Source organism: Lagenorhynchus albirostris, chromosome 3 (genome assembly GCF_949774975.1).
Source record: "Lagenorhynchus albirostris chromosome 3, mLagAlb1.1, whole genome shotgun sequence".
In the NCBI taxonomy this organism is placed as follows: domain Eukaryota; kingdom Metazoa; phylum Chordata; class Mammalia; order Artiodactyla; family Delphinidae; genus Lagenorhynchus; species Lagenorhynchus albirostris.
Window position 1 is genome coordinate 169,697,674 of NC_083097.1, and position 17,906 is coordinate 169,715,579.

Sequence of the window (17,906 nt, forward strand, 5' to 3'; positions counted from 1 at the left end):
GACGGAAGCACCCCTTCTAGCCCTCAAAAGCGAACTGAAATGCTCCCGCCACTGCAGCCCACGCACAAATAACCTGATTCTGCGACCCCCATGAAGAGAATCCAAGTTCCCCAAAGGCCTCTCTCCTCCAGCCCAGACCCTGCCGGCCGCCTCCACTGGGACAGGGAGTAGGCCTGGCCACGCGCAGGCAGGAAGAACACGGAGTCGTGCCCCATGTCATCCCCCGGGGGCGTCCAGGGCCACAGTGAGCACAGCCCAGGACGACCAGGGTGGGCACCAGGCACGTCCACTCCACTCTGAAATTCTCACAGTGATGTTCTCAAGCCCAAATCCCCCAAACCCGACAGCACGGGCCACCAGAGGCAGTCCACATGAACGGTCACAGGACTGATGGCTTCTCGTAAATGCTCTGAAAACCACCAGCTGCTATAAACCCGGTGACTGGTGATTTGTTTAAAATCAGCAACGTCCCAAGCCCTTGGCCACTTCCCAGGGGACCCCAGGAGCAGAATCTCCTGGCACCTGAAGCTTGGCCCCCACAATTCAACCACCTGAAGGCACCTGAAGTCGTGTAGAAGCTCCTAGAACATTCCAGAACTGGGCGGTGACACACTCACCTAGGGCTCTTCAATTAGACCGCTGAGGTCTACTTGTGAACCAGAGACTGGCTGGGACAGCTTTCTCCATCCTTTTATTATTTTTAAAATATATCCCCATTGCCTGCCTATCTATCTATCTGTCTGTCTACTTCTGGTGGTGCTGCACGGCTTGTGAGACTTTAGTTCCCCAACCAGGGATTGAACCCGGGACCTCGGCAGTGAGAACTCAGAGTCCTAACCACTGGACCGCCAAGAAATTCCCTCTCCCTCCTGTCATGAATGTGCTGTCTGCAAACTGAGGAAGGGAGAACCCAGAGATGCGGCTCCTGGCGGCGGCAGGCCCTCAGGCCTGGGTGCCCCTCTACCCGCCCCTCCTTGGGGCACCCCTCCCACGCCCACCCCAAGCCCTACCTGTGGATCAGGTTGGTGAGAGGCTCAATCAGCTTTTTACCCAACCTTGGCTCCAAGGGAGTCAGAGCACCAAACTAGGGGACAAGAGAGGCCAGTGGTCACCCGAAGCAGGGATGGGACGGCAGCCCGGGGCTCTGCTGGCTGGCATGCCCAGGACACCCCAGGGGCGACACTTGCCAGTTTGATAATCTTAATGAGGACCCAGTTGTTGGTGGAGGAGGTCATGAGCTTGAAGAAGAGCGGAGCGAGAGAAAGGTAGTTCTTGGGGTTACGTCTGGCCAGCTCACAGATGACGTTGACTGCCGCCGACTGGACCCCTGAGAAGCGAGGGACACCATCAGCAAGGGGGCGCCCACCAGAGCAGGCGGGACCCTCGGGGTGTGTCCCCAGCAGGATCAAAGTCACTCCAGGTGCTCTGTCCGCCTCCCCCCGGGGCTGCCCCCGCTCATGCCCCCAGCCCGCCTCGCCTGCCCCTCGGCTCCTGACCCTAACCACGACGCTCCACACCCCGTGATCCTCTGCGATGCACAGCAGATTCTCCCGAGACAAGCAAAGATTTGGAGAAGCTGTTTTACATCTGCATGGCCCGGGGTCTCTCCGGAAGGAGTTACAGAAAAGGACAGGCGGAGGCAGGAGTGAACCCTGTGGTGTGGGACTGCCAATCAAGGCAGCAGAATAAACACGAGACTGCGAACATGCGGACAGAGAGGCCTCCCCAGTGAGCGAGTGTGGTGTCTGCTACGGCCTGGAGGCAATGACAGCTGGCAGAAATAAGCACACCCAGTGGTCTTGGTTTCTAAATCCCACACCAGCTAACAAAACTAGAGCTGTTTGGAGAAACGGCGGATTCCAGGACTGGCGGGAAAGTAGAAAGCGAACCTGGCATCTCGTGGTGCCAGAAAGTAAGAAGGTGCCCTATGGAGGAGGGCTAGGACGGGGTCCTGGGACCTAGTTACCCCCCTCCACCAAGCCTTCACAGATGCTGGTGGAGCATCACGGCCCCACACGGGCCCCTTCTTAACTCAAGTCAACAAACCGGGATCGGGGTCCTCCAGCTTCTCCTTCAGGCGGGGAAAGGCAGGGCGCAGAGACTCAGGGTACTTCAGGAACACCTTGTACATGATCAGCACAGCCTTCTTCCGGATGTACGGCTTGGTGTGCGACATCTGCAGGGGCAGAGGGTGTCAGTCTCCCTGCTGACACCACTGCGCCCACCCCTCCCCGGTCCTTCCCGTACCCCCTGCTCCCCCCCCCTCGCCTCCCCTCCCCTCCCACACCTGCCCGCATCTCGCCTCCATCACCTGGAGGATAACCCTCTCTCCAGCTCATCTGGCTTCTGGCCTCTGAGACCGGCCTGCAGGTTTACTCCACTGCCCGCCCCCAGCCCAGGGATTACACAACAGTGTCTTGGACGGAATTGAAACCTGCCTCCCTGAGTCCATGACCCCAGCTTGCCCTCTGGAGGCTGAGACCGGCCTCCTGGACTCACTGGGGCGCACTGAGAGACAGAATGAGGGAGGGGGGCCCCAAATGGAAGGTCACGCTGGAGAGAGCCTCCACCTGTCAACACTGGCCTCGGACTCTTAGGGCCACCAAGACCTGTCCCCAGAGCAGTGCCCCTCGCCCGGGCCTCAGCCCCCTCCACACTTCTGCACTGCACCCCTGGAGCTCCTGTCCTTCTTCGGGACCGTGCTCCGGCCAGGAGGGCCTCTGGTCTGCAGGTGGGCACACTCCTCACCTGTCAGGGCCCCAGGCAGCCTGGCCCTAAGGAAGCCACCCCCGCCCCCATGACCTGGCACCGAGACTCATTGTGATAGTTCACTACCACCCCCCTGTGGACTCGTGACGTTTTCACCTAGAGAGCTCCTCACACTTCCCGAAGAGGGCCTGAAGATCAACAACTGTCGGCTTCGCAGGCCAGAGTCTTCATCTGACTCTGCCCTTGCTGCTGGGAAGCCCACCGTGTGGACGAAGGGGCGGGGCCGTGTGTGGACAAACCATTTATAGCAGGCGGTGACTGGATGCAGCCTGGGATCTAGAAGTTGCGTGTACCCAAAGCCTTCTAGACTGCGAGCCAAGACCTGACCATCTGCACAGAGAACGGGCCACGTACGGACAGAACCCTCCTGGGAGGAACATGCCACCCTTCCACGCTGCTTTATCGTGGCCGGAGGGGGGAAGCCTCCCAATCATGGAGAATCTGGCGTGCAGGCAACCCTCTGAGGGCTGTGATTTCTTTCCGTTTTTTTTTTTTTTTTAGGGTCAATTCCAATTTTGTTTTTATTTTTTAAATTAATTTTTATTGGAGTCGAGGATTGTGATTTCCAAGAGCATGTCCACATTTCAGAACAAAGTTCTTGCCCACCTTGGAGATCAAGGCTGGCTGGGGTTTCTGCCTTTTGGATGGACTGGGCCCCAGACAACAGATTTGCTCAGATGAAAATAAAAAGTTCCCTCGCCAGAGAACCACCTGACCACGCTGCCTGCCAAGACCACTGCCATCACCACCCATGCCTCAGAACACAGCTGATGGGTCATGCGCTCACGACAGGCCATCGTCCCCAGCCAGACCCCGCCCCTCCCCAGCAGGACCATTTCAGAGGAGGTGAGGTGTGAATGCTGGGCCCCACCAAGTGATGGAAGGGGAGACAGTGACTCGGTGTCCCAGCTCATCCTGGGGACCCAGGCCGTTTCCACCCACCCAAGGCCCTCAACGTGACATTACAACCTCGGTTTTCCAGGCACGTCAGGGAGCAAAAGCCAAGGGGGGCGGTCACGCTCCCAGACTCACCAGTGTCATGATGTCGTTGGCCAAGTCTCTGGCAAGATCTGGGGTAACAAAACAGGACAGGCCAGTCAGCGCAACGCCAGTGTCGTACTGGCTGGGGCTGCTCAGGTCCTGGAAAGGGAGGGAGAGGGTTAGAGGCAGGCGCCCACCGTGCCTCACTGGGTCCCAGCTGCGCCCGCCAGTCCTGCTCTGGGTCTGGAGACGGGCTTGGACGAGGACTCACAAGCAGCAGCCAGCTCCACGCTCTGTCACCGAGCAAGACCCGGGACGGCTCCAAGGGGAGGGCTGTCTTGGGTCCGCCCCTCGCTCCAGGGGTGCAATGGGGCAGAGCCAGTGCCACCCATGGCTTCCCTATGGGAGAACCCAAGGGCCGAGGAAATGGTGCAGCCAGACGGGCTCTGACCGCCCAAAGGCACAGAGTGGGGGCCGCCCAGGGTGGAACCCCAGAACCTCTGCTTCCATTGGGGTGTCTCCCCTACTACAGCCAGGGGTGACTCCTCTGGGCCCCTCCCCAAAGCGGAGAGAAGCTTCCACCAGAGCTCCACCCCTCAGGGGAGCAGGAAAAGCAGCCACAGGAAGCGCACATCTGCCCTAGCCTCTGACGTCACTCGCCTGTGCTCCCGCTAAAACCGATGCGGAAGCCCCATCTCGGCACAAAGAGAGGACTCTGTTTACATAGAGAACCTCCCCAAACTTCACACATGTGGTAAAAGATACACTGAGAGACGTTTTAAGAGTTAATCTTCCAGGGACTTCCCAGGTGGTGCAGTAGTTAAGAATCCGCCTGCCAATGCAGGGGACACGGGTTCGAGCCCTGGTCTGGTAAGATCCCACATGCCACAGAGCAACTAAGCCCGGGCGCCACAACTGAGCCTGCATTCTAGAGCCCGCGAGCCACAACTACTAAGCCCATGTGCCACAACTACTAAAGCCCGCACACCTAGAGCCCGTGCTCCGCAACAAGACAGGCCACTACCATGAAAAGCCCACGCACTGCAACGAAGAGTAGCCCTGCAGCCTGCCCTGCAGCGCCCGCTTGGAGCCCCGACACCAGCCACCTGCGGGGCGACCACAACAGCTCTGCCCCGACCCTGGCACCAGCTGTCTGAGAGCCCCGGGCCACAGGGTCCGATGCAGGGTCTGGGGTGGGAAAGGGTGCCTCTGACACCCCCTCTGACCACTTGCAGCGAAGCGGGAGACAAGAGATACTCAAAGTCCTGAGGCCAAGGAGGAGCTGACTACTCAGTGCTCTCACTGAAGAACATAGAATACCACACGGGGCCGAGAGACGCACCTGGTCCGACTCACAAGACCCAGTGGGCACAAAGGCCCCCACGCTGGGAGGGGCGATCCCTCAGCAGGCGCCCCCAAAAGAGGGGAAAGGGGCTGAAAAAAGGAGTGACTGAGGGGGCAGCCCCCATCGCCAAGGGGGGAAAACCAGAGAGGAAAGCCCCGCGTGCCCCGCCGTCCCTTTTCCCATTTCCGAGGATCGCAGAAGGCTGTCCATCTGCCCGCTAACCTGCTCCCGCAGGAGGGGCCTACCTTGCGGATCTGGTTGGTGGTCAGCATGATGACGTCGGTCCCTTCGTGAAAGCACTGGGAAGCAGCGAGGTAGCCGATTCGCTGTGAGTGGAACAAATGGAGACGTCAGGGGTGACAAGGGGACTGGGCGTCCTCGGGGAAGCACCCAGCCCTCCTGAGCTTCACGCCAAGCAGCCCTGGCCGGCCCGTCACAAACCAGGAGGAGGGCATCCCTCGCCCTGTCCCAGGCGTATGGTCTCTGGAGCACAGTGTATTTCAGGGGTTGCCAAGCACGTCCTGTCGCTAACGTGTGCATCCTCACCGCATTCTTGGCAGCGGGAGCTGCTGTTACGGCCTGACAGAGTAAGTCATCACAAGCGCCTAAACTTGGGCTGAGTGTAACCTAAAGTCACACCCGCACTTGCATGTGATACTTAAACACACGTGCAGAGCACTGGCCCAATTTTGGCAAATACGGCATTTCGTTTCTTCACCAAGAGTAACCAGCAGGCAGGACAACTGTGTCCTTCAGGAGGACGGGAACCCGCCCTCGGCAGTGACCCGTCGGCAGGACACAGCCTCAGCCGCCGCAGGGTGTGTGTTCCCAAGGAAAACTGAGCCAAGCCAGGAAAGCCACGGAACACCCCCAAATGGGCTGTGGGCACTGAAAACCGCTTTTCAGAACATTTACTAAAGCAGAAGACATGCTTATTTGTTACGATATCAAGTAAGAAGAAAACAATGTCCCAAACTGCGCATGAGTAGGATCGCTGAGACGCCAAGAAAAAACGCTCAGAGGGTCCTAAGAGACACTGCGACAAATGACAAGTGGTGGCCTCTCAGGGAGACGATCAGTGTCTGCTTATTTTTTTGAAGAGTCACAAATTTAATCTGTATTATGAAACACATAACCAACCCTACAAACCCGAATTTCACTGACACTACTTAAAATGGAAAGAAAAACGTGATGCAATAGTGCTAAGACCTAACTGGACAGAAGTGGTGATGGGAATGGGTCGCTGGTGTCTGTCACTGTGTGCCCTCCCAGCATGGCCTGCGTCACAGGATGGACGCCCTCCTCCCCCAGGACCCCACCCACAGGGCTCAGGCCCCAGAGCGAGCTGGTTCCCTTCACCTTGAATGTGAACTTGGAGGCGCTCATCACTTCTATGATGTTGAAGGCGGCCCAGCTGATGTCATATCCTAGCATCTGCAGCTGCGGAGGAAAGAGGTCGATTCTCACGCACCTGCCCCAGCTCCGCACCCCCATACACTCTGGGGAGATTCATTTCTTTTTCTGACAGGTGAGTCTTCACATTTAAAACCAAAGTGACAGGTTAATAACACACTAAAATAATGCCCCTGATAAACAAACACCTGCAGTTGAAATACCAGCGTTACATGGGTTAAAATTCCCCACAAGGACCGGTAAACGGGCAGGCCGTTCATCTCCCTTCTCTGACCAGGGGAGGCCAGCATGGGGTGCCTGGCCCAGGCTCACACCCCGACCAGGGACTGCAGGGCTCCACCCACCAGGTTTCGGGGCCCAGCCCGCAGGGCAGTCGTGAAAGCAGGGACGCTCCCGCCCCTCCAGGTGGGAAAGGCCCACTGGATGGGGCCCCAGCTTGCCCTGTGCCATGTGATCCTCACGCATGCCTCGCCCTCCACCCCAAGTCAGCCCAGCGTGTGCCCCCAGGCTGACGCCTGGAGCGGATGGTGTCTATCAGTGATGGTGGGACGGATGGACAGACAGCAGGGGGATGCTGGAGCCAGATCCGGCCTGACAGAGCGAGCGGCCCGGCACTCACGTAGGTCAGCTTGCAGACCGCATTTGCTTTCACTGCAATGTTGTCTTGCTTCAGCTCTTGCTTGATTTCATCAATGCACTGAGAGATATATTTTGCCTAAAAGGAAAAAAAAATTGAAAAGTTGCAAGTGTCTGGCTAAAACCTAAAGAAGCCAGACACAAGAGGTCACACAGTGTGCAATTCCATTTAGATGAAACGTCCACAGCAGGCAACTCCAGAGAGGCAGAGGGGAGTCCTGGTTGTCAGGGGCTGGGGGAGGGGGAGAGGGAGGGTGATGGAATGCTCTGGAATTCAACAGAACTCTGTGACTATACTAAAAACCACTGAATTACACATATTAAAGGGGTGAGCTGAATGGTATGTGAATGATAACAAGGCTGTTATCCTGAAAAGCCCTGTCAGTGCAATAAGCTGCCTGGGATCCCCCAAAGCTCTCCTCCCAAGGGGCAGGGGGCCGCGAGAGAACAGGAGTGGCCTGGGCTGATCTAGCCTGAAGCAGGCACACTGAGCTGCGGGAATTCTGCTTCCCCTACTCATGTGTATATCTGACACTTTCTATGATGAAAAGTTTTGAAACTTAGAAAAAAAAGAGTAACCATTCCAACACAGAGCATTAAGACACGGAAAAGTTCTTAGTCCTCCAGTTTAGCCCTTTAACCAGCTGTGAACGAGAGAAACTGCAAGCCCAGAAGAGATCCCACATCCCAGCGCCAAAGGCCCATCCCTCAGCCCGCATGGCCAGGGGCGGCAGGTCCACCTCGGTCCCACGCTGCCGTGACCGGGGAGCCCAGGAGCCCCACCCAGCACGGCCACCCACGCTGGGGGGCCCCACTGGCACCCACAGCAGGAAGGGCCTGGCCGCCCCAGGAACCGTGCCTGTTGGGCCCCTCCCGTCCACCTCCACGCGGCCCGGGTTCATTACTGGCCCGGGCAGCCATTCTCCTTCCCCACACCGCACACATCACAGAGCCGGGGCCCAGCAGGTGACAGGCCACGCCGGGGCCTCCCCCTAGGCACCCGCCACAGAGCTTCACATAACTCCACTCGTTTGACCCCCCGCCGTGCCCCCGTCCAGGTGAGCGCGCTGGTGCCTTCCAGCTCCTGCAGGGCTGGGGCTCACTGCCCATGTGCAGCGCTGCCCCCCGTGGGCAGGAGCACCCATGGGTCCCCTGGGAGGGCCCCTCGCAGGCCTCTCGCTTGCTCTGGGGCTGGCCACCCAAGAAAAGCGCCGAGGCGCCTAAAGCCTAGATGGGCCAGATGGCATGGGCACAGGTGAGAGCCGCCGGGGGTGGGAGGGTGAACACCTCCAGCCCCTGGGACCCCCGGCTCCTCCCAGGACCAGCCACGCTGGCAGGGGCACCGCAGGCTCCCCTTGGGATCCCCCTTCGCTGAGGCCCTTCTCTAGGCAGCCTCTCCCGCAGGCTTCTCAGGGCCTGTCTGACGGGGTCTGTGTGCACGCCCCACTGGCCTTATGACGGACGCTGCAGCGTGTCAGTGCTTGGCTGCGCTGCCATCATGCGTGTCCACCCACCCAGCAGCGCAAGGGCTTGGATCCTTCCCACTTTCCAGCTCCCGTGATGCACACTGCCGTGGATGTGTTTATACAGGCGCCTGTGTGGACACCTTTTCGATTCTCTTCAGTTTCCTCACTACCCCAGCACCTGTACTAAAACACGGACCAAAAGGTCAGTACCGACACACGCGGTCCAGAGCGAGGAATGTGCCCCATGGGGCGCAAGGCTCCACCCCCCAGAGCCGCACAGAAGTCCCATTGGCAGTCCCAGGAGAGCCCAGCCCTGCCCAGAGACGGGTCGTCACTCAGGGCTGGGAGGAGTGTGGTGCCCCGCGCTCCCGTCACCCACCAATAGTGGCATCGCCTAAACCTGCCAGGCTAGCGAGCTCAGTGACCTCGCCCAAGTGGCTGCACCCTCCTCCCATGTCACCCCAGACCACTCGTAGGCCCAGCACAGGCTCCCGGGGAAGGCGCCACCCTGAGAGCGCTCTCAGCGAGCGTCTGATGAATATTCCATGACCAAGAGTCGGACAATGGAACATGGGTCACCAGATCCTTCCAACGGGCTTCCAGTTACTAATCCCCCAGGCGCCTCAGTTCCCATCCCAGTGCACGATAACCCCTTCGTGCACCCTGGATGTGCTGTTAATGATTCAAAAGGGAAAGAACAGAGAGATGATCCCAAGCGTGGGAGAACAGGCCCAGCACACACCGCTGTGGGAGATGGTCTGCAGGTCCCAGGTGCAAACTGGTGCACGTGCATGCACACACACACGCTGGCCCCTCAACGCCCAGATGTCCGTCCGCTGGTGAACGGCCAACACGGTGCACTCTCTGCACAAATCTATTTTCTAGGTGGCCCAATGACCTCTCAGCTTTCAGGAAGTCAGGCACAGTCCACTCCTGGTAATGTGTGCGCAGCCACCGTCAGACCACGCCTCCCACCAGCACTGTTTGGAGACAAATGTCCAGGCAGCACAGGACAGGCGAGACCACTGGTCCTGCCCCGGCTTTGATCCTGAGAGCCACGCAGAGCAGGGAGCAGCCTGGGCAAACGCAGCTGCTGGGAAGTGAGGGGGGAATGGGGGCAGGGGGTGGCACATCCTCACGTGAACTCTGCACCCACCGCAGCACTCCAGCGGCCTCCTGCCCACTGTAGGAGAGGCTGAGCCGAACTTCCAGCCCAGACAAGCTCACTGCCCCTAAAACACATCCCCTCTCTGCAAAACCAACACTCTACTGAGAATACAACAGAATCTAGTGACTACAACATACCAGCCACAATGTCCGGTTCACAAGCCCAAATTATTCAAATTAGAAACAGGAAGGACTTCCCTGGCGGTGCAGTGGTTAAGAATCCGCCTGCCAATGCAAGGGACACGGGTTCGAGACCTGGTCCAGGAAGATCCCACATGCCGCAGAGCAACTAAGCCCGTGTGCCACAACTACTAAGCCTGCGCTCTAGAGCCCACGAGCCACAACTACTAAAGCCCACACGCCTAGAGCCCGTGCTCCGCAACAAGAGAAACCACCACAATGAAAAGGTCATGCACCACAATGAAGAGTAGCCCCTGCTCGCCACAACCAGAGAAAAGCCCGCATGCAGCAACAAAGACCCAACACAGCCAAAAATTAATTAGTTAATTAAAATAATAATAAAAAAAGAAACAGGAAAACATAACCTAACCTATACCCAAGGAAAAAAAGAGACGGCCAATGAAGACGGGCCCTGAGGTGATCCTGGTGATGATGAACGCATTCATTTGCTGAGATTTCAACACAGCAACTGTAACCACGCTCTCATGACAAAAAAGAAAATATGCTCCTAATGAATAGAAAGAGAGGAAATCTCAGCAGAGAAAGGAAAGTGACACAAAACAACCAGATGGAAACCCTAGAAATGAAAAACAATTTCTGAGGTAGAACAGGCACTGCGTGGACTGGACGGGGAGCTGGAGCTGAGAAGAACAGGGAACAACAGGGCCCACTCATTCTGAAGGGAGGAAAGCCAGGCAAGGCTGTGGTACACCAAAGGTGTAGCGTGTGTACCACTGGGGTCCCAGGAGAGGAAGGACAGAGAAAATATGTGAAAACCTAACAGCTCAAACTTCCCCAGATTTGGTGAAAGACATAAACTTACAATTTCAAGAAGCCCAGCACCGCCCCCCCAAAACAGGAAATATAAAAGAAAATCACACCCACACATATCACAGGCAAACTGCTAAAAACTGAATATAAGGAGAAATTCTTCAGAGGAGCCAGAGGAAAAGGGTGTGCTGCTACAGGGGAGCAGGGGGCTGAGGGAGGTGGGAGGACTCCAGGACCAGGGCTCTCCATCCAAGAACACCCCTCAGGAATGAAGGCACAGTAACATCCCTGCACCTCAGAGCACCCACGGGGGCCACAAATGAGCCCACAGGAAGTGGTTAACCTGCAGGAAGACCCAGCCTCAACACTAGTTTTTAGCTATAGGACAAGTGCACAGGCTCATGGTTCCTACAGGCAGGAAAAGGGAGGAATGGGTTGTAAAATATTAAAATAATGTTTCAGGAGGGTGGAGTCAAGATGGCATACTAGAAGGACGTGGAATTCGCACCTCCTCACAACTAAGAGCACCTACCAGGCACCGGTGGGGGACCACAGACACCTAAGGGGACGGGAGGAACCCCCAGCGACCGGTTGTTTCCATTATAGTTTTATTTTTCCTAATATATTTTTTATCTCTCTAATTTTATTTTGTTTTTTATTCTTTGATACTGTACTGCTCCTTTTTTTCTTTCTTCTTCTTTTTTTTAATTTTTCTTATTGCGCCACAATGCTTGGGGAATCTTGGTTCCCAGGTGGGAGGTCGGGCCGGAGCTCCTATGGTGGGAGCTCCAAGTCCAAACCGCTGGACTAACAGAAAACCTCAGACCTCTGAGGAATATCAATCAGATATTCAATATCAATCAGAGTGAGGCCTCCAGGAGGTCCTCATCTCAGCACCAAGACCCAGCTCTATCCAACTGCCTGCAAACTCCAGTGCTGGACGTCTCAGGACAAACAATCAGTAAGACAGGAATACAGCACCAACCATCAAAAAAAAAAAAAAAGACAAAATAATTTGTTTCAGACGAAGAAGCAAGGTAAAAACTACAAGGCCAAATCAATAAAAACAAAACAGGTAACCTACCTGAAAAAGAATTTAGAGTAATGATAGTAAAGATGATCCAAAATCTCAGAAACAGAATGGAGAAAATACGAGAAACATTTAACAAGGATTTATAAGAACTAAAGAGCAAACAAACAGTGATGAACAACACAACTACTGAAATTAAAAATACTCTAGAATGAATCAATAACAGAATAACTGAGGCAGAAAAACAGATAAGTGAGCCAGAAGATAAAATGGTGGAAATAACTGCCAGGGAGCAGAATAAAGAAAAAAGAATGAAAAGAATTGAGGACAGTCTCAGAGATCTCTGGGACAACGTTAACGCACCAACATTCGAATTACAGGGGTTCCAGAAGAAAAGAGAAAAAGAAAGGGTCTGAGAAAATATTTGAAGAGATTATAGTCAAAAACTTCCATAACATGGGAAAGGAAATAGTCAATCAAGTCCAGGAAGCACAGAGAGTAGTACCATACAGGATAAACCCAAAGAGAAACATGCTGAGAGACACATATTAATCAAAGTATCAAAGATTAAATACAAAGAAAAAATATTGAAAGCAGCAAGGGAAAAGCAACAAACAACATACAAGGGAATGCCCATAAGGTTAACAACTGATTTTTCAGCAGAAGCTCTGCAAGCCAGAAGGGAATGGCAGGACATATTTAAAGTGATGAAAGGGAAAAACCTACAACCTAGGTTATTCTACCCATCAAGGATCTCATTCAGATTTGACGGAGAAATTAAAACCTTTACAGATAAGCAAAAGTTAAGAGAATTCAGCACCACCAAACCAGCTTCACAACAAATGCTAAAGGAACTTCTCTAGGCAGGAAACACAAGAAAAGGAAAAGACATACAATAACAAACCCGAAACAATTCAGAAAATGGTAATAGGAACATACATATCAATAATTACCTTAGGGCTTCCCTGGTTGCGCAGTGGTTAAGAATCTGCTTGCCAATGCAGGGGACAGGGGTTCGAGCCCTGGTCTGGGAAGATCCCACATGCCGCAGAGCAACTAAGCCCGTGTGCTACAACTACTGAGCCTGTGCTCTAGAAACCTCGAGCCACAACTACTGAGCCCACGTGTCACAACTATTGAAGCCCGCACACCTAGAGCCTGTGCTCCACAAGAGAAGCCACTGCAATGAGAAGCCCGTGCACCGCAACGAAGAGTAGCCTCTGCTCGCCGCAACTAGAGAAAGCCTGCACTCAAAGACCCAATGCAGCCAAAAATAAATAAATAAATAAATAAATTAAAAAAATATATCTTAAATGTAAATGGATTAAATGCTCCAACCAAAAGACACAGACTGGCTGAATGGATACAAAAACAAGACCCATATATATGCTGTCTACAAGAGACCCACTTCAGACCTAGGGACACATACAGACTGAAAGTGAGGGGATGGAAAAAGATATTCCACGCAAACAGAAATCAAAAGAAAGCTGGAGTAGCAATTCTCATATCAGACAAAATAAACTTTAAAATAAAGACTATTACAAGAGACAGGGAAGGACACTACATAATGATCAAGGGATTAATCCAAGAAAATACAACTGTAAATATTTATGCACCCAGCATAGGAGCACCTCAATACATAAGGCAAATGCTAACAGCCATAAAAGGGGAAATCAACAGTAACAATTATAGTAGGGGATTTTAACACCTCACTTTCACCAATGGACAGATAATCCAAAATGAAAATAAGTAAGGAAACACAAGCTTTAGATGACGCATTAAACAAGATGGACTTAATTGATATTTATAGGACATTCCATCCAATAACAACAGAATACACTTTCTTCTCAAGTGCTCATGGAACATTCTCCAGGATAGACCATATCTTGGGTCACAAATCAAGCCTTGGTAAATTTAAAAAAATTGAAATCGTATCAAGTATCTTTTCCAACTGCAACGTTATGAGACTACATATCAATTACAGGAAAAAAACTGTAAAAAACACAAACACATAGAGGCTAAACAATACACTGCTAAATAACCAAGAGATCACTGAAGAAATCAAAGAGGAAATCAACAAATACCTCAAAACAAATGACAATGAAAACATGATGACCCAAAACCTATGGGATGCAGCCAAAGCAGTTCTAAGAGGGAAGTTTATACCAATACAATCCTACCTCAAGAAATAAGGGAAATCTCAAATAAACAACCTAAACTTACACCTAAAGCAATTAGAGAAAGAAGAACAAACAAAACCCAAAGTTAGCAGAAGGAAAGAAATAATAAAGATCAGATCAGAAATCAATGAAAAAGAAATGAACGAAACAATAGCAAAGGTCAATAAAACTAAAAGCTGGCTCTGAGAAGATAAACAAAATTGATAAACCATTAGCCACACTAATCAAAAAAAAAAGGGAGAAGACTCAAATCAACAGAATTAGAAATGAAAAAGTAACAACTGACACTGCAGAAATACAAAGGATCATTAGGGATTACTACAAGCAACTATACGCCAATAAAATGGACAACCTGGAAGAAATGGACAAATTCTTAGAAAAGCACAACCTTCCGAGACTGAACCAGGAAGAAACAGAAAATACAAACAGACCAATCACAAGCAGTGAAATTGAAACTGTGATTAAAAATCTTCCAACAAACAAAAGCCCGGGACCAGATGGCTCCACAGGCGAATTCTATGAAACATTTAGAGAAGAGCTAATACCTATTCTTCTCAAACTCTTCCAAAATATAGCAGAGGGAGGAACACTTCCAAACTCATTCTACGAGGCCACCATCACCCTGATACCAAAACCAGACAAAGATGTCACACAAAAAAACTACAGGCCAGTATCTCTGATGAACACAGATGCAAAGATCCTCAACAAAACACTACCAAACAGAATCCAACAGCACATTAAAAGAATCATACACCATGATCAAGTGGGGTTTATGCCAGGAATGCAAGGATTCTTCAATATACCCAAATCAATCGCTGTGAGACACCATATGAACAAACTGAAGGCTAAAAACCATATGATAATCTCAATAGATGCAGAAAAAGCTTTTGACAAAATTCAACACCCATTTATGATAAAAACTCTCCAGAAAGTAGGCAGAGGGAAACTACCTCAACATAATAAAGGCCATATATGACAAACCCACAGCCAACATCATTCTCAATGGTGAAAAACTGAAACCATTTCCACTAAGATCAGGAACAAGACAAGGTTGCCCACTCTCACACTATTATTCAACATAGTTTTGGAAGTTTTAGCCACAGCAGAGAAGAAAAAGAAATAAAAGGAATCCAAATTGGAAAAGAAGAAGTAAAACTGTCACTGTTTACAGATGACATGATACTATACATAGCGAATCCTAAAGATGCTACCAGAAAACTACTAGAGCTAATCAATGAATTTGGTAGAGTAGCAGGATACAAAATTAATGCACAGAAATCTCTGGCATTCCTATATACTAATGATGAAAAATCTGAAAAAGAAATTAAGGAAACACTCCCATTTACCATTGCAACAAAAAGAATAAAATACCTAGGAATAAACCTACCTAAGGAGACAAAAGACCTGTATGCAGAAAACTATGAGACACTGATGAAAGAAATTAAAGATGATACAAACAGATGGAGAGATATACCATGTTCTTGGATTGGAAGAATCAACACTGTGAAAATGACTGTACTACCCAAAGCAATCTACAGATTCAGTCCAATCCCTATCAACTACCAATGGCATTTTTCACAGAACTAGAACAAAAAAACTGCACAATTTGTATGGAAACACGGAAGACCACAAATAGCCAAAACAATCTTGAGAAAGAAAAATGGAGCTGGAGGAATAAGGCTTCCTGACTTCAGACTATACTACCAAGCTACAGTAATCAAGACAGTATGGTAATGGCACAAAAACAGAAATATAGATCAATGGAAGAGGATAGAAAGCCCAGAGATAAACCCACGCACATATAGTCACCTTATCTTTGATAAAGGAGGCAAAAGTATATAATGGAGAAAAGACAGCCTCTTCAATAAGTGGTGCTGGGAAAACTGGACAACTACATGTAAAAAAATGAAATTAGAACACTTCCTAACACCATACTCAAAAATAAACTCAAAATGGATTAAAGACCTAAATGTAAGGCCAGACACTATAAAACTCTTAGAGGAAAACATAGGCAGAACACTCTATGACATAAATCACAGCAAGATCCTTTTAGACCCACCTCCTAGAAAAATGGAAATAAAAACAAAAATAAACAAATGGGACCTAATAAAACTTAAAAGCTTTTGCACGGCAAAGGAAATCATAAAAAAGACGAAAAGACAACCCTCAGAATGGGAGAAAATATTTGCAAATGAAGCAACTGATAAAGGATTAATCTCCAAAATATACATGCAGCTAATGCAACTCAATATAAAAAAAAAAAATCCAAAAAATGGGCAGAAGACCTAAATAGACATTTCTCCAAAGAATATATACAGATTGCCAACAAACACATGAAAAGATGCTCAACATCACTAATCATTAGATAAATGCAAATCAAAACTACAATGAGGGCTTCCCTGGTGGCGCAGTGGTTGAGAGTCCGCCTGCCGATGCAGGGGACACGGGTTCGTGCCCCGGTCTGGGAAGATCCCACATGCCGCGGAGCGGCTGGGCCTGTGAGCTATGGCCGCTGAGCCTGCGCGTCCGGAGCCTGTGCTCTGCAACGGGAGAGGCCACAACAGTGAGAGGCCCGCATACCAAAAAAAAAAAAAAAAAAAACCTACAATGAGGTATCACCTCACACCGGTCAGAATGGCCATCATCAAAAAATCTACAAACAATAAATGCTGGACAGGGTGTGGAGGAAAGGGAACCCTCTTACACTGTTGGTGGGAATGTAAATTGATACAGCCACTACAGAGAACAGCGTGGAGGTTCCTTAAGAAACTAAAAACAGAACTACCATATGACCCAGCAATCCCACTACTGGGCATATACCCTGAAAAAACCATAATTCAAAAAGAGTCATGTACCACAGTGTTCATTGCAGCTCTATTTACAACAGTGAGGACATGGAAGCAACCTAAGTGTCCGTCAACAGATGAATGGATAAAGAAGATGTGGCACATATATACAATGGAATATTACTCAGCCATAAAGAGAAACGAAATTGAGTTATTTGTAGTGAGGTGGATGGACCTAGAGTCTGTCATACAGCGTGAAGTAAGTCAGAAAGAGAAAAACAAATACCATATGCTAACACATATATTTGGACTCTAAAAATAAAAATGGTTCTCATGAACCTAGGGCCAGGACAGGAATAAAGACGCAGACGTAGAGAATGGACTTGAGGACACGGGGAGGGGGAAGGGTAAGCTGGGATGAAGTAAGAGAGTGGCATGGACTTACATACACTACCAAATGTAAAATAGCTAGCTAGTGGGAAGCAGCCGCATAGCACAGGGAGATCAGCTCGGTGCTTTGTGACCACCTAGGGGGTGGGGTAGGGAGGGTGGGAGGGAGACGCAAGGGCGAGGGGATACGGGGATATACGTGCACATATAGCTGATTCACTTTGCTGTAGGGCAGAAACTAACACATCACTGTAAAGCAATTATACTCCAACAAAGATGTTTAAATAAATAAATAAAATGTTTCATATTCCCTTGGGAGTATTTAAATATTTATCTAAAACATAGTTACACACATGAAGTTAAAGTAAGGAACGTGGGAGAGAATGATTAGTCTTTGCAGTCTTATTTACACACAGCATTGCTAACAAAGAACTATTTACTCTCCTTTTCACAAAAAAAGAAAAAAAAATGGCCAAGGTATACAGGCATGATCTAGATCCAGGAAATTATACAGGCAGACCTCAGAGATATTGTAGGGAGGGTTTCAGACCACCTCAATACAGTGAATATCACAGTAAAGCAAGTCACACGTAAAAGTTACGTTTACGCTGTTCCGTAGTCTGCCAGGTATGCAGTAGCATTATGTCTAAAAAAACAACATACACGCCTTAATTAAAATCACTTTATTGCTAAAAAAGGCTAACCATCATCTGAGCCTTCAGCGAGCCATCTTTTTTTTTGGGGGGGGGGCAGGATCTGAGTTCCCTGACCAGGTATTGAACCTGCGCCCTC

The 17,906-nt window shown here is 50.5% G+C and overlaps 1 protein-coding gene across 1 annotated transcript in view; it reads right to left on the reverse strand.

Annotated features, from left to right (window-relative positions):
• AP3D1 (adaptor related protein complex 3 subunit delta 1) overlaps window positions 1–17,906 on the reverse strand; it is a 44,595-nt gene that overhangs the window by 16,185 nt on the left and 10,504 nt on the right. The window contains exons 2-8 of the mRNA XM_060145721.1: window positions 7,128–7,223; window positions 6,455–6,535; window positions 5,341–5,421; window positions 3,802–3,909; window positions 2,047–2,176; window positions 1,188–1,327; window positions 1,011–1,084 (exon numbers count right to left, since the gene is read on the reverse strand). Of these exons, the coding sequence (XP_060001704.1) occupies window positions 1,011–1,084; window positions 1,188–1,327; window positions 2,047–2,176; window positions 3,802–3,909; window positions 5,341–5,421; window positions 6,455–6,535; window positions 7,128–7,223 (710 nt within the window). The remainder of the gene's footprint in view (window positions 1–1,010; window positions 1,085–1,187; window positions 1,328–2,046; window positions 2,177–3,801; window positions 3,910–5,340; window positions 5,422–6,454; window positions 6,536–7,127; window positions 7,224–17,906) is intronic.